Source organism: Bufo bufo, chromosome 4 (genome assembly GCF_905171765.1).
Source record: "Bufo bufo chromosome 4, aBufBuf1.1, whole genome shotgun sequence".
In the NCBI taxonomy this organism is placed as follows: domain Eukaryota; kingdom Metazoa; phylum Chordata; class Amphibia; order Anura; family Bufonidae; genus Bufo; species Bufo bufo.
Window position 1 is genome coordinate 362,840,947 of NC_053392.1, and position 26,979 is coordinate 362,867,925.

The 26,979-nt window shown below is 41.3% G+C and overlaps 1 protein-coding gene across 2 annotated transcripts in view; it reads left to right on the forward strand.

Moving 5' to 3' along the window:
- The first annotated feature begins 932 nt into the window (after nucleotides 1–932).
- HEY2 (hes related family bHLH transcription factor with YRPW motif 2) overlaps nucleotides 933–26,979 on the forward strand; it is a 39,478-nt gene continuing 13,431 nt past the window's right edge. Inside the window, exons 1-4 of one of the 2 annotated variants that reach the window (XM_040429096.1) lie at nucleotides 933–1,058; nucleotides 10,662–10,740; nucleotides 14,304–14,387; nucleotides 26,005–26,086. In XM_040429096.1, the coding sequence (XP_040285030.1) occupies nucleotides 976–1,058; nucleotides 10,662–10,740; nucleotides 14,304–14,387; nucleotides 26,005–26,086 (328 nt within the window). In that variant the 5' untranslated portion in view covers nucleotides 933–975. The remainder of the gene's footprint in view (nucleotides 1,059–10,661; nucleotides 10,741–14,303; nucleotides 14,388–26,004; nucleotides 26,087–26,979) is intronic. The other variant, XM_040429097.1, reaches the window with a different exon arrangement.

The following is a 26,979-nucleotide window of genomic DNA, read 5'->3' on the forward strand; positions in this document are numbered from 1 at the left end:
AATCCCGGTATCGTATCGAAAGCGGTACAAAAGTATCGATTGGGTATCGAAATTTCGATACCCGAAAAAACCCTATCTCTGACCATAGTGCAGCACAAAATACCGCCCCAACAGAACCAAATACCGTAAACCCGCGCAAAACACCGACCCAACAGAACCAAATACTGCAAAGCAGCACAAAATACTGACCCAACAGAACCAAATATCACAGTGCAACACAAAATACTGTTGCCCTCGCCGCGGTATTCAACTGTATCACTGTCCTGAAGATGGTCATACAGTTGAATTCAGAAGGGCACCTGTGGCTACTGGCAAGGTACATAAGGGCCTGATGTTCCTACACTAATTAAAGTAGTTATGAAGATAGGTCATCAGTATCAGATCTGTGGGGGTGCTGACTCTGGGACCCCTGCCGATCAGCTGTTAGAAGAGGCCTTGAGCGCCGCGGCTTCTAGGCCAGTGACATCACTGTACATCAGTCGCATGGCCTAGTTGCAAGTCAATGGCGCTGTCCTTGGAAAGCTGCGGGGAGCTTGGACTCAAGGATAGGTCATCATTATCAATTCCCAGATAAGCCCTCTGGCATTGGCCCACTGGGAAATCTCCCGCCCCTGAATGCTGCCATTTTACCACTGGGGCAGCTATATGGGCAGCCATACTGGTTATCACCCTGCTTTCCCAGAAATGGCTATAGGGCATATGGACAGAGAATGTGAATATAATAACTACAATGTGCTGGAAAACCCCCTCACTGCTGCCACGTTTGTAACCCGCTCCCCTCACACAGGACGCGGTCCCAGGCAGGAGGGGGCGATGTGAGGGACGGAGGTGGGAGTGGCCTCCAGGGGGCGTGCTTGCTGCCGCAGCTACAGGCAGGAGCGTGGGAAAGCAGCGGCGCAGAGCAGGGTGCTAGAGGCTGAGGGAGAGGAAGCTGGACTGTGGGGAGCTGCCAGCCATTCTCCTGGTACACTGACCATGAAGAGACCCTGCGATGACACCAGCTCTGACAGTGATCTGGATGAGACCATTGATGTGGGCAGTGAGAATAATTACTCTGGGTGAGTGTGTGGGACTCTAGGGGGGATTGCATAGGGGGATGGAGCAGTGCTGAAGCTGGCATAGACTCTGTCAATATATAGAGATTTGGTTTGTTTTATTTCGTTTTTATGTCTTTGTTTGTTTTCTAATGATATCTCAGACAATGAGTGTGCATACTTCCTTTACATTGGATAGAACTAGTAGTGGTTTGAATACTACAGTGTGTGCTGGAAATGTCACCTATGGGAAATAAAAGCGTGGCGCCAAACCAGTTCCTGATGCAGGACAGCGGGCACTAGAGCTTGTCAGGACAGCGGGCACTAGAGCTTGGTGGCAACACTTAGGGCTCCTGCACACCACCGTTGTTGTTTTGCGGTCTGTTTTTCACGGATGCGTTGTTCCGCATCTGAAGGGTTTTTTTTTTCTCAGATTCTCTTCCGTTCCGTTATTCCACAAAACATATCCGTATTTGATCCATTTTTTGCAGATCGGAAACAGTAACTTATTAATCACCAAACACCTGAGCAATAGCATTTCTACAGTATGGATCCACAAAATACGGATGACATACGGATGTGTTCTGCGTGCGTTCTGTATTTTTTGCGGACCCATTGACTTGAATGGGGCGTCGGACCGTGATCTGCGGACAATAATAGGACACGCACTACTTTTTTGCGGAACGGAAATACGGAAACGGAATGCACGTGGAGTACCTTCCGTTGTTTTTGCGGACCCAGTGAAGAGAATGGTTCTGCATACAGTCCGCAAAAAAACGAAACGGAAGCAGAAAGAAAATACTTTGTGTATATGAGCCCTTACTGTGACATGAAATGATAAATTTAGATCTACTACATCTCTATATCTCATTGCTAACACATTGCGGGATACTGATATTTAGTTCGATCCATAGATAGTTAATGGAGTGTAGATAGATAGTTATAGAGATAGATAGAAAGATAGTTATAGAGCTAGTTGAGAAAGATGATAGAGAATAGATATATAATAGATAGATATATATATATATATATATATATATATATATAGATAATAGATACAGTAGATAGTTATAGAGCTAGTTGAGAAAGATGATAGAGAATAGATATATATTAGATAGATAGATAGATAGATATTGAGATAGATAGATAGATAGATAGATAGATAGATATTGAGATAGATAATATATATATATATATAGATAGATAGATAATAGATACAGTAGATAGATAGTTATAGCGCTAGTTGAGTTAGATGATAGAGAATAGATATATAATAGATAGTTATAGAGCTAGTTGAGTTAGATGATAGAGAATAGATATATAATAGATAGTTATAGAGCTAGTTGAGTTAGATGATAGAGAATAGATATATAATAGATAGTTATAGAGCTAGTTGAGATAGATGATAGAGAATAGATATATAATAGATAGATAGATAGATAGTTATAGAGCTAGTTGAGATAGATGATAGAGAATAGATATATAATAGATAGATAGATAGATAGATAGATAGATAGTTATAGAGATAGTTGAGATAGATGATAGAGAATAGATATATAATAGATAGTTATAGAGCTAGTTGAGATAGATGATAGATAATACATGGGAGGATAGTTATAGTAGATATACAGACAGATGGATTAGTTATATAGTATTGTAACGTCTAATTGGTTTTAGGCCTCATTCACACAAGGCTCATAGAAGATGATTTGGTGCATTTGGGAACCGATTAATTATCGTAGTCATTGTGACAGTTTTGAAATGTCTTGGGAATCTATATGTCCGTTCTGCAAATTATAGAACTTGTTCTATTGTGGTGCGCAAAATCCAGTCCAAGGACCCATTGAAGTCAACGGGTCTACAAAAAAATGCAGAGGGCACACGGACAGTACGCGTATTGTGCAGATCCGGGGTTTGTGGATCACAAAATACATACGCTCGTGTGCATGAGGGCTTGTATGGAAAATCATGTTTGGCCCCCACCCTACACCAAGAACATGCACTGGAGTCACCTGTCTGCAGTGTGGCCATGGCCGGAGAGCAGTGGTCATTCCCTTCATGTTCACACAGCAGTATTTGGAAGCTAAGTCAGGAGTGACAAAGCCTATTGGGAACGTTTGCACCTTTTGTGTATTTTGGACCTTCTGCTTTTGGCTTCTGAAATACGTCCGTGTGAAGGTGGCCTTAGGCTTCATTCACACAGCCGTACAAGAGTCCGCCTGAGAGCTGTCTACTTCTTGCCAGTAATGGGATGGGAAGTCCATGAGAGGAAAGCAGGGGATCCGTTCTCAAGATCCAGCGCTGTTTTTGGCATGAGATGCATGGCACTGACTCTTCATACGGCCCGTGAATGAAGAATACAGCGTGTATAGGAATCGCAGGAATGATTCGCAATCATTTAGAGGAGCCGTCATTAACCCCTTGTGTGCCAGAACCGGAGTGGTGGACAGGCCAGGTTGTTTGGCAGTATAATGTGCTTATGGTCATCAAAATTACCCTTCAGTTGTCCCAGTCAATAGACTGCCGACCTTCTGACTTTTCAATAAGATGTATGACCTCGAGATAATAAATGTATATTGTATTCACTGCGCCTCTTATCAATATACTGCATACATAGCAATATAGTGTGAACTGGGTTTAAGGTGCCGATATACAGAGTAGGTTCTGCTAGAGTTCTGTTGTACTGGCTCCTACTGGTTAAACGTTTCCCACTATTATATAAACATACATATTCTTAGTATTATTAAACTATAGTATTTCTATTATTATCTATAGTAGTGATCAATCAGAATATGCAGATTGTAAATGATTCCATTAATTTGATCTATCTATCTTCTATCTATCTATCTATCTATCTATCTATCTATCTATCTTCTATCTATCTATCTATCTAACTATCTATCTATCTATCTATTATTTACCTATCTATCTATCTATCTTCTATCTATTTATTGTTTGTTTATCTATCTATCTATCTTCTATCTATCTATCTTCTATCTATCTATCTATCTATCTATCTATCTATCTATTATTTACCTATCTATCTATCTTCTATCTATTTATTGTTTGTTTATCTATCTATCTATCTTCTATCTATCTATCTATCTTCTATCTATCTATTATTTACCTATCTATCTATCTATCTATCTATCTATCTATCTATCTATCTATCTATCTATTTATTGTTTATCTATCTATCTATCTATCTATCTTCTATCTATCTATTATTTACCTACCTATCTATCTATCTATCTATCTATCTATCTATCATCTATCTATCTCAATCTATTTATTGTTTATCTATCTATCTCCTATCTATCTATCTATCTATCTATCTATCTATCTCCCTTCCTTCTATCTATCTATCTATCTATCTATCTATCTATCTTCTATCTATCTATCTTCTATCTATCTATCTATCTATGTATCTACTATCTATCTATCCTTCTATCTATCTATCTATCTATCTATCTATCTTTCTATCTATCTATCTATCTATCCTTCTATCTATCTATCTATCTATCTTTCTATCTATCTATCTTCCTTCTATCTATCCTTCTATCTATCTATCTTTCTATCTATCTATCTTCCTTCTATCTATCCTTCTATCTATCTATCTATCCTTCTATCTATCTATCTTCCTTCTATCTATCTATCTATCTATCTTCCTTCTATCTATCTATCTATCTATCTATCTATCTATCTATCTATATCTCTATATCTATCTATATCTCTATATCTATCTATCTATCTATCTATCTATCTATCTATATCTCTATATCTATCTATCTAGCTCTGTCTATCTATCTTTATATCTATCTGTATCTATCTATCTATCTATCTATTATTTATCTATCTTCTATCTATCTATCATCTATCTTCTATCTATTATTTAGCTATCTATCTACGGTATATTTATCTGTCTGTCTATCTCTCTATCTATCTATTATTTTTCTGTCTGTCTACTTATATATTGGTCTATCTATTTATCTATGATCTATATATTTCTAGCTACCCGTCTGTCTATCTATCTATCTATCTATTTCTCTAATCTATCATATATATCTCTATCTATCTGTCTATTTATATCTATCTATACTAAGATGACACATTTTCTGACAAAAACTTTCTTAGCTTGGCACAGACACATTTTAACATCCATATTACAGCCACAATACCCAGACCTCCGAAGGTCCTACTTAACTGAAAGTTGTAGTGCACCCTCAGGAGGTAGGGGTCCGCCAGACATAATACAGACATTAAAATGCATTTGCAGTAACGCCATTGAATTCAGCCTCTCACCCTACGATCATTCACAGAAACATAGCCAGCCAGTCTCAGAGGAATCCCTAGTGTAATACCTAATGACTTAATTCATCATCTTTTGATATGCACATATAGATGTAGCAGAGCTGCGGATGTTTTAGCCCAACTCATGGGGATATCTAGTTTGAGTCTACATAGGACTGTAGATAAGTCTAATGAGGTCTCCAAACTTAGATAAAGTTATCATAACTTAGCCCCAAAGAGTTGCAAATGTTAAATGCTGCATCTGTGTATACAGTAAAGATATATATATATATACACACACATAATGTGATGCAGATTTCTGCCAGTCACAAGCATTAATAACTCATGTTCTTTAAATTGCAAATTAAAAAAAGATAAAAATATTACATTATTAAGAACATTTCACGCAACGTTGAAACACAAGCTTTGAAAAGCAAGAGCTCTCCTCGCTGATTTTTTAGAATTGCACTTTTTTCTTTGCAATTGCTTTTCATTTCCACTAATCAGATCCAGTGAATATGTTAATATGCCTTACATTGAAATTCAGTCTGTCACCTCATCTCGTATAGCAGGAAGTGTGAAAACGTATGCTGTGATCTATGTCAGCCAGCCTCCGCTGTGATAGGCCATTTGTCCTGGACTTGCTATTGCTGCATTACTTGTTTGTAGCCTGTCTCCAGGTGTCAGTGTCAGTGCACCAAGCTGGTGACGTATTGTTCCTGGCTGTTTAGCAGATTAACTCCTACTGTTAGGGTATTAATCCGTCAATGGATTACTGCTGTACAAGCGAAATGCGTGCAAACCCGCTACCTTATGTAAACTCGGAGGACTCATGATGTACGAAATATGCCACCCTAAAGAGTTAAGTGGTGCATTCAACTCTGCTGCATCTATATATATTAACACCAACAATAATAATAATCATCCAATACAAGCATCAAAATATATCACCAAAGAAGAGCAACATTAAACAGTCATTTCTTAAAGTCCGAATCAGCCAGGTTATTAGATTTAGATTGAAGTCGATTCTACCCAAGTCGAAAATGCTTTAATTACCTGGAAAAATCTCTCTCGCTGCCAAAATTGAATTGGCAAATATTCAAAAAATTTGGGTGGCCAGTCGAATTTTGATTTGTTCATCTCTAATCATCATATAAAACAAATATGTGAAATAAAAAGTATCAATTCGTATTATAATCCAAATAAAATAATTCAACATACATAGAGAGTTAAAAAATCCACACAGGTACATGAAACCAAAAAGTGCTAGTTCACCCATGTCAGGGAAAAATGTATTCATTGCACTAAGTAATGGGCCACTTTTAGAAAGTTGTCACCATTGTTGCAGCTCCGCTAAGGGAACGGCCACACGATCAGGTTCCCTGATGCAGTTTTGGAAGCCGAAACCAGAAGTGAATTCAAAAGAAGAGAAGTCGTATCTTGTCCTTCATACTTTCTCTTCTTTTAGGATCCACTTCTGATTTTGGCTTCCAAAACTGCATCAGAAAACCAGACCATGTGGCCGGACCCTGAGGGTGCATTCACACGTTCCGGATAAGGCATATATACAAATATAATGTCTATTTGTCAAAGAATCCAAGGCTGACTTGTGCTGCAGATATTCCAGAGGATCCGCATGACAATCTGGTCCACTACCATTCAGTAGGGCTAATCTATGGCTTTTCATGTGGTCTTTTTTTCATTGCTTATGGACGGGGTATGAAATACCATGTTTACTTGCTCAGGATTTGGAAGGTCAGTGGAGTTGGTGAGGATGTAGATGTAGAATTCACGCCTAATCCTCATCAAATCCTGAATGTGGGAACATAACCGCTTTTAGCATGTTGTTCATACAGCTCTCATAATTTTGCCATTTTCTAACATTATTTCATGATGATTCACCTATGCTTTTTATATATAAGTCCCCGATGCCATCATACAGTATGTGGTCTCATTTCTGGGGACTGCGAGTGGAGAGAACATTGTCCATTTCTTTCAGGGAGCATATGAAAAAGAAAGCAGAAAACACAATGTGAATATAGGGGAACACTAATTTCTAGTTAAAGGGCTTCTGTCACCCCACTAAACATTTTTTTTTTGTTGTTGTTACTTTTAATCCCTATACTGCGATTTATGCATACATACTGTAATTAATCATTTTGGTTCAGCAGATTCTGTTAAAAACGTACTTTTACCTTGCTACCAGCAAGTAGGGCGGCTACTTGCTGGTAGCAGCCGCATCCTCCTATCCTAAAGACGCCCCCTCCGCATGTTGATTGACAGGGCCAGCGGACAGGATCTTTCTCTGCTGGCCCTGTTTGCATTCAAAATCTGGCGCCTGCGCCGTACCTGTCTTCAGTCGGCGCAGGCGCACCGAGAGACGAACGCTCGCTCGGCTCTCCATCCTCAATGCGCCTGCGCCGATGACGCAGCACCCCCCTTCTCAATGCGCCTGCGCCGGGTGTAGATGTGACGTCATCGGGGCAGGCGCATTGAGGATGGAGCGGCCGAGCGAGCGCCCTACTTGCTGGTAGCAAGGTCATTTGCATATTTTAAAAGTACGTTTTTAACATAATCTGCTGAACCAAAATGATTAATTACAGTATGTATGCATAAATCGCAGTGTAGGGATTATAAGTAACCCAAAAAAAAAAAAAACAGTTTAGTGGGGTGACAGAAGCCCTTTAAGGCCTGGGAACTTTCCACTATCATGAGAAAATCCAGTTAAACCCTTGTATAAAATGAAATCATTGTTACTTGTGTGGTGCCGATATAAAAGGGCAGTCGTATTGTCTCTTAGTCTCCTGACAAATGACACCAGTCTCTGGCGTTAAATGTCACTTTTCTGAATGCTTACTTGTAATGCTTAAAGAGTTGCTAACTTTTAAAATATTTTTGATATGTCATACATAGAGACATGCACTGCAGAGAATGGACTCGAGTTGGGCCCATAGACTTCTACGGAGCCCGTCTTGTGCAATGAGGAGAGAGAGCGCGCTTCTCTCACCTCATTCTAGAAATCGGTGGGGGTCTCAGCACTCAGACCGGAGAGAGCGCGCTTCCCTCACCTCATTCTAGAAATCGGTGGGGGTCTCAGCACTCAGACCGGAGAGAGCGCGCTTCCCTCGCCTCATTCTAGACATCGGTGGGGGCCTCAGCACTCAGACCGGTGAGAGCGCGCTTGCCTCACCTCATTCTAGACATCGGTGGGGGCCTCAGCACTCAGACCGGAGAGAGCGCGCTTCTCTCACCTCATTCTAGAAATCGGTGGGGGCCTCAGCACTCAGACCGGAGAGAGCGCGCTTCTCTCACCTCATTCTAGAAATCGGTGGGGGCCTCAGCACTCAGACCGGAGAGAGCGCGCTTCCCTCACCTCATTCTATACATCGGTGGGGGCCTCAGCACTCAGACCGGAGAGAGCACGCTTGCCTCACCTCATTCTAGAAATCGGTGGGGGCCTCAGCACTCAGACCGGAGAGAGCGTGCTTCCCTCACCTCATTCTAGACATCAGTGGGGGCCTCAGCACTCAGACCGGAGAGAGCGCGCTTCTCTCACCTCATTCTATACATCGGTGGGGGCCTCAGCACTCAGACCGGTGAGAGCGCGCTTGCCTCACCTCATTCTAGACATCGGTGGGGGCCTCAGCACTCAGACCGGAGAGAGCGCGCTTCTCTCACCTCATTCTAGAAATCGGTGGGGGCCTCAGCACTCAGACCGGAGAGAGCGCGCTTCTCTCACCTCATTCTAGAAATCGGTGGGGGCCTCAGCACTCAGACCGGAGAGAGCGCGCTTCCCTCACCTCATTCTAGACATCGGTGGGGGCCTCAGCACTCAGACCGGAGAGAGCGCGCTTCTCTCACCTCATTCTAGAAATCGGTGGGGGCCTCAGCACTCAGACCGGAGAGAGCGCGCTTCCCTCACCTCATTCTAGACATCGGTGGGGGCCTCAGCACTCAGACCGGAGAGAGCGCGCTTCCCTCACCTCATTCTAGACATCGGTGGGGGCCTCAGCACTCAGACCGGAGAGAGCGCGCTTCTCTCACCTCATTCTATACATCGGTGGGGGCCTCAGCACTCAGACCTCCGCTAATCAAAACTTTTACTATATCTCTATGACATATCAATTTTTTTTTGAAAAGTTAGTGACCCTTTACCTGTTTCATATTGGCAATAGACGTGTATAGATCATGTAATTACAACAGTTTAGCCAGATTAAGTTCTGCACTCAGGAATTCTAGCTTCCAAAATTTGCAAAATAGGGCTTTGGGACTTTTTTTATTTATTCGCCAAACATTTTAAGCCATTTAGCATTTTTACAACACTCACTCCAGTTTCCAACATTGGGTGGGTAAGCAAAAGTGATTAGCCTGCCAAGCTGATTATGGCAAATTTCTAAACTGAGAATTTTTAAATTGCAAAAACAATGTTTATTTTACTCCAGTAAAAGTGTTATTGGTGCAAAAAGGGGAGTAACATCTCAAGACAGAAGTGTTAGACTTAGACTCATATAGATTGATGGCATATCACTAGGATATGCCATCAGTGTCAGATAGGTGCAGGTCCCACGTCTGGGACCCACTTCTATCTCCAGAATGTGCCACACAAAGTGAAGGAGAGCACACAAAGCAAATGCTGCCATCCTCCATTCACCACTATGGGAGTTCCGAAAATTGCTTTTTCCAGCAAGTAGTGAATGGAGGGATGACCATGCATGTTTTATGTGCTCTCTATTCACTTCTATGGGGCAAGCAAACTCCCTTAGAAGTGAATGGAGAACACGCATGCATGTGTGGTGCGTTCTCCTTCATTTTGTTGGCCCCGTTCTGGAGATAGTAGTGGGTCCCAGGGGTGGGACTTGCACCTGTGTAACTTTGATGGCATATCCTAGCGATATGTCTCCAATTTATGAGATGGGTATAATCCTTTAAAGATGCCCCAGATGTATGCATCTCTGTGCAACATTTGATAAATTTGGTGCAAATTACAGCCAAACACACTCCTGCAAAATTTACTTTAAATGTCATATAGATGTAGTACAGCCACACTTGTCATTTAACTACGTGCGTTCATAATGTGTGTAATATGTGTATTGATGATCAATCGTTTGAGATGAGTTAAAGCAGTAGGCTCACCTTCAGCCCTGTCTAGAACCTCAGGAAACATATGTCACCAGAAGCTGTTCAAACTCAGTTCTACTACACATTCGGTGTCTGACCTGCTCAGCTCTGCTGCATTTGTGTTTCAGAAGTTGTATTGTTTGTACTAGTGAAATACTGGTAGCATGACTGGAGTCTGACTGACAGCTCAACCTGTTTTTTTTGTATTTTTTTTCACAGACATAGTAGTGGATCACTAATCCGATCAAATTCTCCTACAACAACATCACAGATCATGGCCCGGAAGAAGCGGAGAGGGGTAAGATTTCATTTACTCACCACTAATTCCTATTCCAATGGGGACGCTTGCATCAAAACTAGTTGTACTGATGAAAAAGTACAGTAGAATGTACTATATTTTCCAGACATGGCTGGAGAATATGGTGCAGGTTACTTCAATATAGCCACTTAAAGGGTACAGCCATATGGTCAGGTTTCCTAATGCAGTTTTAAAAAGCCAAAATCAGGGGTACTTTCACACTTCCGATTTGAATCCCGGCAGGCTCTTATAGCAGAGAACAGCCTGTCGGAATTCTCTGGAGCTGCTAGATGTGGATGCATTAGGTATAATGGGGTCTGGCGGAGATTTGTACGTTTTCTGGCAGACAAGCGGAGACCCGGCAGGACACAAACCACTGCATGCTGCGCTTTGTGTTCGACTGATTCTCCACTTGTCTGCCAGAACAGCCATGCCTGAGTTTTATACCAGAGGTGTGAAAGTAGCCTTAAAGGGGTTCTGCAAATTTTTTAAACTGATGATCTATCCTCTGGATAGATCAGCTTCTGATCGGCGTGGGTCCGACACCCGGGACCCCCGCCGATCAGCTGTTTGAGAAGGCAATGGCGCTCCAGCAGCGCCGCAACCTTCTCACTGTTTACCGCAGGCCCAGTGACGTCACGACTAGTATCACTGGCCTGGGCGCGGCTAAGCTCCGTTCACTTGAATGTGCAGAACCCCTTTAAGAATGATACAACTTCTCCTCTTTTCTTGAATTTATTTCCGGTTTTGGTTTCCAAAACTGCATCAGGAAAACCAAAGGGGTTGACCAATTTTTTACAACAGATGGCTGGATATTGCTACTGCGCCCAATTATTTCAGTGGGACCAACTTTGCAGTAACCAGCTCTGTCCACTGCACAATAGATGAGCTGTGTTATGACTGCTGATTGGTGGGGATGCGGGGTGCCGGACCCCCCCAAAGATCAGATAGTCCTGAGGATAGGTAATCACTAATAAAAGAGTGGACAATCCCTATAAGGCTTGGTTAAATAGTGGCAAGTAAAAACTAGTGCTCAGTCCACATCCCATCTAATGCAAGCAAACGTAGTCATGCGTTAGGTGGTTCTGCTGTCATTTAAGTTTGAAATTACCAAAAAATTAGCCTATTTGGACTTATAGTTCTCTCTTATATAGTATATGTATATATTGTATATGGCAGGATCAGTAAAGCTCTTTTCACACTGTGCAGTGTCCATGGGAGGTGAATATAACATATACCAACATTTACACCAGTGGTCTGATGGACACTATTAGACTGCGTCAAGAGCATGTGGGTTTATGGATAAAAAAAAATCTGCATATTTCCGTGCAAAGCAGAATAGCGTTTTATAGAAATATGTACCATGTAAGCATGTGATAATGTAGAATATCTATTATCGAACCAATGCCCAGTGTGACTGCCCAATAATCCGGCAAGTCTACATCTAGGTTTTCATTGCTCTCCTGCTTAGTGCAAGGCCTGCACAGCTCCTCAGAATAGGTTTTAGATGTAGAATTTTTAACTGATCTGATGAAAGATTACTGATTATAGTAATCAATGGTATTATAATGGTATTATTATAGTAATCAATTTTTAACTGACCCGATGAAAGATTACTGATTACAGTAATCAATGGTATGTATAAGTGAAAAATCTTGAAATGATTCGACCTAATAAAAAGTTATAGAATGATCATTATTGCAGCAATGAGCGTACTGTGTAATATGTGATTGGATCACAAAAGTCCATTACAGGTGGGAGTACAATGCAACCATCTAGACAATTGTCCTGATTAGTCATAAATGGCATGGTGTCTGGAAGTGTCTGCCATGTTGCTTCATAAAGCCTTACAGAAGACTTTGAAGAAATTCTTCAGAACTTAGATGGAAACAATAACTGAAGGTGAACCACCACAGGAGTAGATTATTCCGGAGCTTAAATTACATCACAAATTGTCACTGCCAGAGCCATACTGCCACTTGGGCCCATCTGACGGATTTTGTAGTTTATGACACAACCTGCTCAAGTGTTTATGTGTCATTTGTATTGATGTCTAGAGTTCTTTTTGCAGTCTCTTGTCTGGAGGACATCATATACTTTTCCACAAGTTGCCAAAATGCATCTTTGTTGGTCCCAAGTTTTAATATATGCAAATGAGTCTCTAGGAGCAACAGGGGCGTTGCCGTTACACCTAGAGTCTCTGCTCTCTGCAACCGCCACTTCCTCTGCACTTAGATTCCCAAGGCTAGGCGTGATGACTTTTTCACTGCCTGGTCCTGTCAAAGTGGAGAGGGCACAGCAGTTGCAGAGAGAGCAGAGCCTCTAGGAGCAACGAAAATGCATATATGAAAACTTCATTTTCTCAGCAATGCCGGCACATATGAACATGGAACCAACACAGATGTCTTCAGCTGCCAAGAGCACATAAAGCAGGTCATCCAGTTTCATAGGTACAGATCTGCTGATAGATGCTCTTTATGACTACTTCTATACTTTCAGTAGGTTCCATTTTAACTTTGGCACTCATACCAATAGTACAATCAAAATGAATTCGCAGTATTTGCTGATTACTAATGACATAACTTTTAGGGCAATCGGGGCAGCAGAGCGGCTCAGTGGTTTGCACTACAGTCCTTGATCTTTATATTCAACCAAGGACAACATCTGCATGAAGTTTGTAAGTTCTCCCTGTGCTTGTGTGGATTTTCTCCAGTGGAGATATATATATGTATTTATATATATATCTGAGGATTTAGATTGTGAGCCTCGATGGTAACAGAGACTAATGGTATCAGTCTCCGTATAGCACTGTGAAAAAATAGCTTTATGTAAGCAGAGGGATGTAAATAAAGAGGGCTCATGCACATAACTGTATTATGGTTTTGCATAAGATACAAGTTTTTGGGAGCTGTAATACAGCACCAGTAAACTTCTATGACATCATAGTGTACCGCTGTATGCCTCAGATTTCATACTGCCTGTTTATCTGTTATATTTTCTGTCCATATGAACCTGGGAATTAAAAAAAATTTAATAAAAAAAACTCTTTTTCCTTTAGACGCTTTTCATTTTATTTTATGCACTTATATAGCACTGCTATATTCTACAGCGCTTTACAGACATTAGCATCCAACTGTCCCCAATGGGTTTCACACTCTAAGGTCCCTATCAGTATGTCTCTGGAGTGTGGGAGGAAACCGGAGCACCCGAAGGAAACTCACACAAACATGGGGAGAACATACAAACTCCATGCAGATGTTGTCCTTGGTCAGATTCGAACCCAGGACCTCAGTGCTGCAAGGCACCAGTGCTAACCACTATTTAGAGGAGAATAACACTGTAATACATATACTTATAAATGTATATATGTGCTCTTGTTTGTGTGTATGTATGCCAGTATTACATGAGTTAAATAGAAATAAAAAACACATTTACATTTTAGACTGATTTGAAGTTTCCGAGAAAAATTGGTTCTTCTGTTGAGATTTGCATGAAAGATCTGTCCCGCTATAATATAATGAGCTAGCACGTGTCCATCCACACATATTGTTTTCTTGTTCCAGATTATAGAAAAGCGCAGGCGAGATCGTATCAATAACAGCCTGTCTGAATTAAGGAGACTTGTGCCGACCGCTTTTGAAAAGCAAGTGAGTAGTTTTTCCTACAATTCCTTTTTACTACACTTCTGATCTGGAATTGCTGGTTCTCTTCTATGCTCATTAAAATAATATTGCATGTGGCCTTATCTGGCTCGGAGCATGCTTCGCAATTAAATGCTTTGTTGTGGCGAAACTGTTAAAACGTAATCCGATCATGAAAGTCGGGAAAAATTGTTTCCAATCCGGTTCTTGTTTTCCCTCAGGGATTGCATCGTTCATGTTCCCTCAGTTCCTCTCAAGAGGTTATTGTGGTTATTTTATGACATAAAAGAACTTATTAAGTTTCATAAGTGAGCATCCTATACCAGAATAATTTTTGTAAAAAATTTTGAATTAGTTTCTAGCAAATCTAGCGCCTGATGACCCAAATCTATCTTTCTTCTGTTATCCATGAAGTTCCTGAATGTTGATACATGTAAGGAAAACTCCAGTCATTACTGGGGGTACAAAGCTGTCACACAGAAGTTACAGTGCACAAAACTGTGTGACGGCATCAGATCTGATCTTTATTCCCCTTTACATACAGTAATAATTGCTGCATTTAGCATTATTTTTAGTCAGATCAGAAAAAAAAGTCCAAGGGTTACAAATAACGGACCCGATCTTCCATGTGTTCAGCTGAATCATTTATTTTAATTATGAATCTGTGGAGTTTCAGTTTTGTAGTACTCAAGACTTGATGGGAAACAACTATCTTGATGGGAAAAAACTTTGGGTATGTCCACGCAGGGTGTAATTTGTGGCGGAGAAATCTTTTTACATTGCAGTAAATCACATCTGCAATGCTGTGTGGAATTAACGGTGCCTTCACACGTGGCAGATTCTGTGCCCGAAAATTCTACGACTAGAAATCATTTCCATTCATTTGAAAGGGGCAGCAAGGAGATGGATTTCTGCAAGCTCCATCAAGGTGAATGAAACAGATTTTCAGCCGCAGAATTTTCTGCCACAAAATCTGCCGCAGTGCTTGATTACACAACATGATCTGCTGCTGGCAAACGATTTAGGTGTCTACACAAACAATCGAATTAGGGTACTTTCACTCTTGAAGCAGAGGATTCCGGCAGGCAGTTCCGTCGCTGGAACTGCCTGCCGGTATCCGTCAAAACATATGCAAACTGATGGTATTTGTCAGATCCATTGAAATGCCAGATCCGTGTCTCCGGTTCCGGCATTTATTTTTTTTAAAAATTTTGCGGTATCAGCATGCGCAGACAGCAAAAACAGATCCGGCATTCCGGCAAGTGTTCCGAAATTTTGATCAGAGATAAAACCGCAGCATGCTGCGGTATTATCTCCGTCCCGAAAAGGCAAAAAGACTGAACTGAAGACATCCTGATGCATCCTGAACGGATTACACTCCATTCAGAATGCATTAGGATAAAACTGATCAGTTATTTTCCGGTATTGAGCCCCTAGGATGGAACTCAATGCCGGAAAAGAATAACGCTAGTATGAAAGTACCCTTACCTAGCGTGTGGCTCATTCATCGGGTAATTGGCGTCACCTTTACACCGCCAGATAATCGCAAGCAAACATTCCTATGAACTAGTGTTAGCGATTATCTAGTGGATTTTCAGCCTGTTTAAGGAGCCCTTTATGCTACTTTCACATCTGCATTGTGAAATCTGGCAGTCTATTCCGGCTGTGATGCTGTGAACTGCCAGATCTACAATTGTACAGTGGTATCTGGCCACTTTCCGGCATAATTCTGGCTTGCATCCGGATAAAGAAATGGTAAATGTATCTGAAGAATCTCCTATCATTGTAGTCAATGGGGATCCAGCGGTTCACACCATTATCCGGCTATGCAGGATACGGTTAATAGCCTGCTGGATATCAGAACGCAGATGTGAATCTAAAGACCAGCATTGGCCTTTCTTCTGTGTAGTTTATGGGAGTCTAGTTAGGGCATACTTTTCATAAATTACTTCAGGAAGAACATGAGCTTTCAGGAAAATTTAGTTACCGGCCAGGATGCCCATAATAACAACCACAATGCCCCAGGTTCCAAAACAGTCCCAGTCATATAGCTACACCTATAAATTGACTTTATAATTTGTCATTGTTGAATGATGCAATTCAGCCAAACACAGTGCCCTCATAAGATACTGTAGTAGATTATATTCACTGAAATGCCCATAATCAATAAAAAGTAACTTTTATTCTAAAGTTTAGTTTCAAGTTTGCGTTTTATTCACCACAGACTTTTCTGTAAAAATAATCTACAATTCAATATTTGGTGAAGTGCTGTTTTCTGCATTTTTTAGATCATCAAATTACCCCATATATTGTAAGCCAAATTGTCATGATAACGAAGCCAGCCACAGTGCTCCCATAATGTCACCACAGTGTCCGCATAACGGCAGTGTTTTACCCTCGCTAATATCTGATCATTTTACCTTATCAGAAAAGATACCTGAAATGATATGGGATTTCCAGGACTCGGGTACTGATGATCAATCCTTAGGATAGGTTATCAATATCAGATCGGCAGGGGTCTGATTCCCAGCACTTCCGCCAATAGCTTTCCCTTGAATGGGAGCAGCATTGCAGTAACTAGGCACCGCCACTACACAGTCAACAGAGCTGATCAGCAGGGATGTGGTAGGGGTTCTCCGGGTCCAACAATGACATTGAGGACCTTTCCATAGGGGCATCAGCTGTAGAACCCTAGAATGATCACTACACGCTGCCGTGGTGTTCCAGAACCTGCAGCTGCCACTCACACAGTTTCGGTTGGGGTCCAGGGCATCAGATCTGCAGTAACGGTCATCTCCTATTGATGACCTATCCTATGTTAGTCCCGGAAAAACCTTTAATTGCAAATCAATATGAAATCCTGCAACCTTTTCTGCCCTTATTCTTAAAGAGAAAAATGCTTCAGCTATTCAGCGTACTTATATCTAACTTGCTGATGTCTGTATTGCATCACTGAAAAACATTACACGTAGCTAGCCAGAGACTTAAAGGAGCTATCCCAGGAAAAGACATTTACCAGCTGTAAAGCTGTTTCTGTCCGTCCCATAGACTTTGAATAGCATAGCAGTGCATATGCTTGACCTCCTCTCCATTCAGACATTGGTCATGTTCTAGCAGTGGCGAAAGGTGTTACATTTTTTTTGTGGGATAACCAGTTGAAATCTTTGTCATCAGGGCTGTCCATTTGTCTGATGTCCACCTGAGATTAGCAGCATGAAGGCCCTATTAGACCGAATTATTTTGGTGCCAGTTATTGAGAAGAAGTGTTCATAGGAATGCTTTCTCCCAATTCAGCAAAACGTGCAATTTATACATTTCAGTCTCTGCACTTTCTTATCTAAGTTGTACATGGGGCCATCCCATCAGTGACTGACAGCTATCCCTGTATACACACTTAGGGTCCATTCAGACGTCTGTAAGTGTTTTGCGGTCTGCAAATTGCGGATCTACAAAACATGGATACCGGCCAAGTGCATTCTGCATTTTGCGGACCGCACATGTCCAGCTCTGTGATAGAAATGCCTATTCTTGTCTGCAGTTGTGGACAAGAATAGGACATGCTCTATCTTTTTTGCAGGGCCGGAGAACTACGTGTGCTGTCTGCATCTTTTGCGGCCCCATTGAAATGAATAGGTCCGCGGACCCAGAACTACAGACAGCTGAATGCACCCTAAAACAGAGAATGCCATCAATGAGTGCTAATAGCTGAACAGCCTAATGAGCACAGAAAGAGAAGAGATTTATTTGTGTAAAATTACAAGTTTTACTCAATCTTTTCCCACAAAACTGTGTGGGAGATTTATCAAAACTGATGTAAAGGAAAACTGGCTTAGTTGCTTCAAGCAACCAATCACATTAATCCTTTCCAAAGGAGCTCTGAAAAATGAAAGGTTGAATCTGATTGATTGCTATGGACAACTAAGCCAGTCTGCCTTTGTAGTAGTATTGATAAATCAGCCTCTCTCTCTCTCTCTCTCTCTCTATATATATATATATATATATATACACACTCACCTAAAGAATTATTAGGAACACCTGTTCTATTTCTCATTAATGCAATTATCTAGTCAACCAATCACATGGCAGTTGCTTCAATGCATTTAGGGGTGTGGTCCTGGTCAAGACAATCTCCTGAACTCCAAACTGAATGTCAGAATGGGAAAGAAAGGTGATTTAAGCAATTTTGAGCGTGGCATGGTTGTTGGTGCCAGACGGGCCGGTCTGAGTATTTCACAATCTGCTCAGTTACTGGGATTTTCACGCATAACCATTTCTAGGGTTTACAAAGAATGGTGTAAAAAGGGAAAAACATCCAGTATGCGGCAGTCCTGTGGGCAAAAATGCCTTGTGGATGCTAGAGGTCAGAGGAGAATGGGCCGACTGATTCAAGCTGATAGAAGAGCAATGACTGAAATAACCACTCGTTACAACCGAGGTATGCAGCAAAGCATTTGTGAAACCACAACACGCACAACCTTGAGGCGGATGGGCTACAACAGCAGAAGACCCCACCAGGTACCTCTCATCTCCACTACAAATAGGAAAAAGAGGCTACAATTTGCACAAGCTCACCAAAATTGGACTGTTGAAGACTGGAAAAATGTTGCCTGGTCTGATGAGTCTCGATTTCTGTTGAGACATTCAAATGCTAGAGTCCGAATTTGGCGTAAACAGAATGAGAACATGTATCCATCATGCCTTGTTACCACTGTGCAGGCTGGTGGTGGTGGTTTAATGGTGTGGGGGATGTTTTCTGGGCACACTCTAGGCCCCTTAGTGCCAATTGGGCATCGTTTAAATGCCACGGGCTACCTGAGCATTGTTTCTGACCATGTCCATCCCTTCATGACCATCATGTACCCATCATCTGATGGCTATTTCAAGCAGGATAATGCACCATGTCACAAAGCTTGAATCATTTCAAATTGGTTTCTTGAACATGACAATGAGTTCACTGTACTAAAATGGCCCCCACAGTCACCAGATCTCAACCCAATAGAGCATCTTTGGGATGTGGTGGAACGGGAGCTTCATGCCCTGGATGTGCATCCCTCAAATCTCCATCAACTGCAAGATGCTATCCTATCAATATGGGCCAACATTTCTAAAGAATGCTATCAGCACCTTGTTGAATCAATGCCACGTAGAATTAAGGCAGTTCTGAAGGCAAATGAGAAATAGAACAGGTGTTCCTAATAATTCTTTAGGTGAGTGTGTATATTAACCTGCTCAGCTCTTTATGCTCTCTAACATGTTGCAGGTAGGTTATACTGCATTTTGTGTTTACTGGTTTTCTTTAAGCATGTGGCCATTTTAACCTTATGCCTAAAAAACGATTTTGCCAATTATCTATAAATGTGTTATTAGCCAAAAATTCTGTACATGTCACCCTGTTTGCTTCAGTTACTGTAGGTTTATTTAGGTTCTGCAAAGGCAGGAGCATTTAAAGCAGGGATATAAACTGGCACACACAGAGGGAACCTTTAGCAGAGCTCAAACAGGCCCCAGTTCTGGTGCCAGGTTTTACTGTAGGTGGTCCTGATCAGAAAAGTTTGTACTCCTGCTTTATTAATGAACTATTTAAATAACATTACCCCACAATCTGCATTTAGAATAAGCACATACAGGCCGTCCCATGGCAGCGTCCCGCGCTTCGCCCAGACACGGAGAGTCTGATAACTATCTGCCGCCTACATTCACATAGTCACAAATTTTTTATTGCTGTTATCATTTAAAAAGAAGAAACATTCCACTTATAAAAACATTGAAAAAAATATTCTGTAGCCACCTACTTACCGTACAATTTCAGTTAGGCCAAGCCTGAATCATGACAAATCTTACCTAGTTAGAGATAGTTCCAGGCACTTTGGTTACAGTACATCTAGTTTGCTGAAATCCCTAGTGTATTACGTTTGCAGCGTACCACGGTTTTAATGAATGATAGTTGTAGTGTATCATGATTTTATAGTTTCACAGTTTTATTATATGATGGTTGTAGTTCGAGATGAGCGAAATTTAGAAATATTTGATTTGCCAAGTTTCCCAAGAAATTTGATTTGTTATGAATTAATTTGTCACGAATCTCTGTAAACCAGGTGTACCCAGGCCACTCTACCTAATCATATTCTTCCCACTTGGTGGCCCATGCTCAGTGTGAGGGCTTGGAAGTTAACCCTTTCCCGACAGTAAATTTACGTCGGCAGCCAGGCATTTAAAAATGGCCACGGCCACCAGATTTCTGCTATTTTAAAGAGCAGACATTCTGCACTAATGTCATGACTGGCAGTAATGCCGGTCGCGGACTTTCAACTCTTCAGATGCCTTGGCATCCGGGTGTGCACTGGCGGGGATGCAGCAGCCCCTGTCCTCCTGTGTGATGGTACCAGAGATGGTACACAGCACTGAGATGGAAAAAACCTTCCTCAAAGCAATAAAATTGAGTGATCCACAACAGGGATGGCCATAATCCCATGAGGATGAGGCTTTTATAGGGTTGTGACACCACAGGGGATGGCTACCTGCTCATTGGTTGGCAGCATGGCAATATGGGTGATCTCGCTTTCCCGGACTTCTTATTTTCACTTTTTAACATGTGCAGCCGCCATTTTCGAAAAACCTGACTTGTTACCACGAAGGACAAGCAAATTCGGCTTCACAGTTACATAGTTGATAAGTTGAAAAAAGACATAAGTCTATCAAGTTCAACCAAAAGATAGGTGGGGACGTGAATCCCAGAAGCAAGTGAGACTGAGATTCGTTGCAAATAGAGGTTTTCCTAAAATTCGGACTGAATTCCGCTTTGAATGCTTCACTTCGCTGAACACTACAGTAGTTCTAGTGTAACACAGGTATAGTGTATGGTGGTCTTAGTGTAGTGCTTTTTTAGTGTATGAAGGTTGCAGTGTATCAGAGGTGTAGTGTATCATGGTTTTAGTGTATGATGGTTGTGTACCATGAGTGTATTGTATCATATGTTGTAGTGCAGGGATCGGCAACCTTCGGCTCTCCAGCTGCTGTGAAACTACAACTCCCAGTATGCACACGTACTTGCCTGTTCTTCTAACTCCCATAGAAGTGAAAGCAGAATTCTGGGAGTTGTAGTTTCAGAACAACTGGAGTGCCGGAGGTTGCTGGTCCCTGTTCTAATGTATCACGGTTTTAATGAATGATAGTTGTGGTATATCATGGTTGTAGTAAATAATGGTTTTAGAGTATCACGTTTTTAGTGTACAGTGGCTGTAATATATCACGAGTATAGTATATCATGGTTGTAGTGCATCAGTTTTTAGTGTATCATAGTTGTAGTGTATCACAGGTATACTGCATCACAGTTGCAGTGTATCATGGTTGTAGTGAATCACAGGTGTAGTGTATCATGGTGTAGTGAATCACAGGTGTAGTGTATCATGGTTGTAGTGAATCACAGGTGTAGTGTATCATGGTTGTAGTGAATCACAGGTGTAGTGTATCCAGGTGTAGTGTATCATGGTGTAGTGAATCACAGGTGTAGTGTATCATGGTTGTAGTGAATCACAGGTGTAGTGTATCATGGTTGTAGTGAATCACAGTTGCAGTGTATCATGGTGTAATAAATCACAGGTGTAGTGTATCATGGTTGTAGTGAATCACAGGTGTAGTGTATCATGGTGTAGTAAATCACAGGTGTAGTGTATCATGGTTGTAGTGAATCACAGGTGTAGTGTATCATGGTGTAGTAAATCACAGGTGTAGTGTATCATGGTTGTAGTGAATCACAGGTGTAGTGTATCATGGTGTAGTAAATCACAGGTGTAGTGTATCATGGTTGTAGTGAATCACAGGTGTAGTGTATCATGGTTGTAGTGAATCACAGGTGTAGTGTATCATGGTAGTAGTGAATCACATGTGCAGTGTATCATGGTTGTAGTGAATCACAGTTGCAGTGTATCATGGTTGTAGTGAATCACAGGTGTAGTATATCATGGTTGTAGTGAATCACAGGTGTAGTATATCATGGTTGTAGTGAATCACAGGTGTAGTATATCATGGTTGTAGTGAATCACAGGTGTAGTATATCATGGTTGTAGTGAATCACAGGTGTAGTATATCATGGTTGTAGTGAATCACAGGTGTAGTATATCATGGTTGTAGTGAATCACAGGTGTAGTATATCATGGTTGTAGTGAATCACAGGTGTAGTATATCATGGTTGTAGTGAATCACAGGTGTAGTATATCATGGTTGTAGTGAATCACAGGTGTAGTATATCATGGTTGTAGTGAATCACAGGTGTAGTGTATCATGGTGTAGTAAATCACAGGTGTAGTGTATCATGGTTGTAGTAAATCACAGGTGTAGTGTATCATGGTGTAGTAAATCACAGGTGTAGTGTATCATGGTTGTAGTGAATCACAGGTGTAGTGTATCATGGTTGTAGTGAATCACAGGTGTAGTGTATCATGGTAGTAGTGAATCACATGTGCAGTGTATCATGGTTGTAGTGAATCACAGTTGCAGTGTATCATGGTTGTAGTGAATCACAGGTGTAGTATATCATGGTTGTAGTGAATCACAGGTGTAGTATATCATGGTTGTAGTGAATCACAGGTGTAGTATATCATGGTTGTAGTGAATCACAGGTGTAGTGTATCGTGGTTGTAGTGAATCACAGGTGTAATGTTTTTTGTGTATCATCAATTTAGTGCATGACAGTTTTAGTGTATCGCGGCTGTAGTGTATCAGAGTTCCTTTTACAATAACCAGGAACATTTTCTGAAAATGTGATACTTTAAAATATAATATATGATCCTATGTAATGCACAGTTGAAAGGATCTTTGTTGAACTTCGGCAGGCTGTTTTATAGAATGATCCCTTGATGTGGTTAGTCCTGCATACATAGCACTGGCTTCACTGGTAGAACAGATTCATGGCTTGCTCCTGTTATGCATAAAAAAACAGCTTGCAGATTGCATATCAGCTCTCTAATGTGCATTTTCCCCTTTTGCTTTATGCAAGTTGCTAAAATTGAAAGGAAAATTGATCATATTGTACAATAAACAGAATGTCTGCCAATATGTAGTTATGGGTTCAAATTCAGATGACCATGGGTTTCATGTCCGTGGTACCACCTCATCCACATCATATTTCTTACATAAATGTTTCCTCAAAACATAAATAAAGAATAATGTGTAAGGGGTGCCTGATGATAATGTGTGAACTAGCGCCACGTACCAGGTCCTCCAATTGTCCAACTTGCTGATGTGGATGCCAGATGTCAAGGGAAAGAAGGATCTACCATGTTGGACCTTAATACACCTGATCCTTTTTTCCCACAGGAGGTAAGTCACCACCAGAGGTGTCTAGAAGTAGCATTTCACCCTCTCTCCATAAAGAAGCCAAGCTAAGCATGCATGTACTGTATATGTGTATGGCCCGTTTTATATATGCATGGACAGTTTTAGTTATGTTTATTTTGTTCTGATTTTTATATGCGGTCATGATTCTTCAAATATATTATATATTCCATTTTTCTTTTTTCTTGTTCTTGATTTTTATGATATTTGCAACATCAATATAATAATTGTGCTTTATTTATTGTTACACATCATTAAAAGTTGTTTCTTGTATTTTTAACCTTTTTTATGGTTTGCTTTAGTTTGTATATGTAGGACCATATTTAATGATAATAATAAAATGTATTTATATAGCACCACCATATTCCGCATATATTCCTATATTTAAAGTACTTTAACTTTTAGGGTACCCTCTGCTGATACTGCCATCCTTGTTCTTTTTTTCAAATACCCCTCACATGCCCCGCTGTGCCCCCCTGCAGTTGTCGCGCCCAGTATGTTAATACTGAGCATCGATACAGGGAGGAGGAGACACCAGGGTTTCTCAGTGGGCGTCTCCTTCTCCCTGGCTGTGACGCACTCCACCGCAGATCTGTTCCACGTGCGCTTGCCAGCTGAAGACATCTGTGTTGGTCCCATGTTCATATGTGCCACATTGCTAAAAAAAAATAAGTTTTAATGTATGCAAAAAAGCCTCCAGGAGCAAAGCGGGCGTTGCCATTACACCTAGAGGCCCTGCACTTTGATTGACTTTAGGAGAATTCAGGGCCAGGCATAATCATGTTTTCACTGCCTGGCCATGTCACTCAAAGTGCAGAGGACACAGCAGTTGCAGAGAGAGCCGAGCCTCTAGGTTCTTTTCCATATATTAAAAAATTATTTTTCTCAACAATGCGGGCACATATGAACATGGGATTAACTAACAAGTGCACATGTAACAGGTCAGACAGTTTCATAGGTGCAAATCTGCTGACAGATGACTTTAATGTTTAAGGCTACATTCACACGACCATAAGGGCTCCATACCCGTATTGGGCCCGCGATCTGCAAGATACGGCCAAATATAGGACATGTCCTCTCTTTTGTGGAACAGTGACACGGATCGGAAGCACTAGGAAGCGCTTCCATGGGCTTTTGGGTCCGTGCCTCTGCACCTCAAAAGATAGGACATGTCCTATCTTTGTCCGTATCTTTCAGATCGCGGACCCACGGGGTGCAAATGGCTGGGGCCTGTGCATTGTGGACCCCAATTGCACGGACGGCTTCTGGCTTTCTATTGGTTCCAGTAATCAGTTAATGGATTTGGCGGTTTTATTTCAGTGTTTTACATGGGAATCTTACTGTGGATTATATGTCACAGAAAGGGAAGGATGGATTAAAAAGATAAAATAAGCATTACGCACTTCACCAATCCCTTCCCGCTCCCATTCAGATGCTTACCGGGTTACCTCTTGTCTCCACTCCCTGGTCCAGGCTCCACATACAGGAAATGGCAGGAGATGCTGCTCAGTGTGTCAATGCCACAATGTTGACCCTCCTCAAGCAGTGGTTGGGTGTGCGGATATCTTGTGCTATTTCCTAAGTGTTAAGCCAGAACAAGAAGTGGAGACCAGTGGGGACCTGGTAAGCATGTGAGGTGAGTAATGGGTCATTTACTTTTTAACTCTTTCTGCCCCTTATTTAACAAAAAACGTATTTCACTGGATAACCCATTTAATCACTAGAAGAGTGTGACAGGTCTGTTGGTTCTTAATAGACCCACCATAGTTTTTATTGTTGTTTTCCTCTGGACTGGAATGGTAAAAATAAATATTTCCCCAAATATCTTTTTGATCTTATGGAGAAAGTAAAAAAAATAAAAAAATAAAAATATATATATATATATATATATACGGTTAAAGCAAGCAATTGAATTCAACAGCTTGAATATGTAGGAGATACCTTGCATATGTGTCTGTATGTGTTTATGGCAACATTAGGTCATGCAATATATGACATGCAGCATATGTAGCTGTCATGTAGCAAATTTTGAAAATATATGTCAGACTGGTTAAATAGCAGCTTCCCTCTCAAAATTTACAACGGCGCCACCGCTGAAAATTAGGGACAGTTGAGAAGAAAGCATTTATAATTGGCTGGCTTCTTCTGCCTGTACTGGAAAAAAGATCTAGAAGACGGTTATTATTTGTATGCAGGATATTGAAACCAGAACAGTCAAGTATCTCATCATCGCAAATGACTGGCTGCAATCTTAGAAGTAGGCTCCATTAATGGAAATGTGCCTTTTCAGGGATCTGCAAAGTTGGAAAAAGCTGAAATTCTCCAGATGACAGTAGACCACTTGAAGATGCTACAAGCTACTGGAGGTAAAGGTAAGGCGTTTACTGTCTGTACTTTACACCGTAAATGAGCATAGCAGTCTATGCAAACATCCCTTTGACAAATGCTGGTAGGTGGATCCAGATGAAAGGAGTAGAAATCACTGCTAATGGTAGGATTGAACTCGTGGGAAAGAACGACAGGCACAAAAGAAGCACTTGACCCTGGGCTTGTGTTTGCTTTCATAACACTGTGGGAGTAAAAGCTTCATTCACAGACAGTCCAGCCACAGATTTGTTTGGGGTTTTGCAAAGACGGCGAAAATCTGTGCACAGAGACAAAACAAACACACAAACATTGGAAAAAATAAACAGCAATCCCGGAGGCCTACAATGGTACGACGTGGTGTCTGCCTGGACAGGAGGAAGTGCAGGAGGGGAGCTCCATTTATTGCCCACACAGTTTTGTGGGGCACAAAAGAGAACAGGGTGATGTATGTACAGATGCACAATGGCCAAAAAGGAAATGGAGAGAATAATTGTTCCTGTGATTATCGCAGCATAGAAATTCACTTCCTGATGCCATTCCATGTGCAAAGAGTCTCTTGCTCATTCAGACATTTACTTTCTATAGGGAGGTTGTACAGTTTTTGTTTCTTTTTTTTTATTTCCAGTAAATGTGAAATAAAGGGGTATTGGACATGGCATGGCTGTCTACGCAACAGTTCAGATTGCAACCAGGCCTTAACACCTAAAGGGAATGTATCAGTTAATTTTTTTACTAAGGCTAGTTTCACACTAGCAGCAAGGAACTCAAGCAGGCTGTTCCGGCGGGTGAACAGCCTGTCGGATCCGTGCTGCCGCTAGTGCACACTTGCCCCGGGACTACCGCTCCGGCCCCATTGACTATAATGGGGGCGGGACGGAGTTCCAGCGGCAGCACGGCA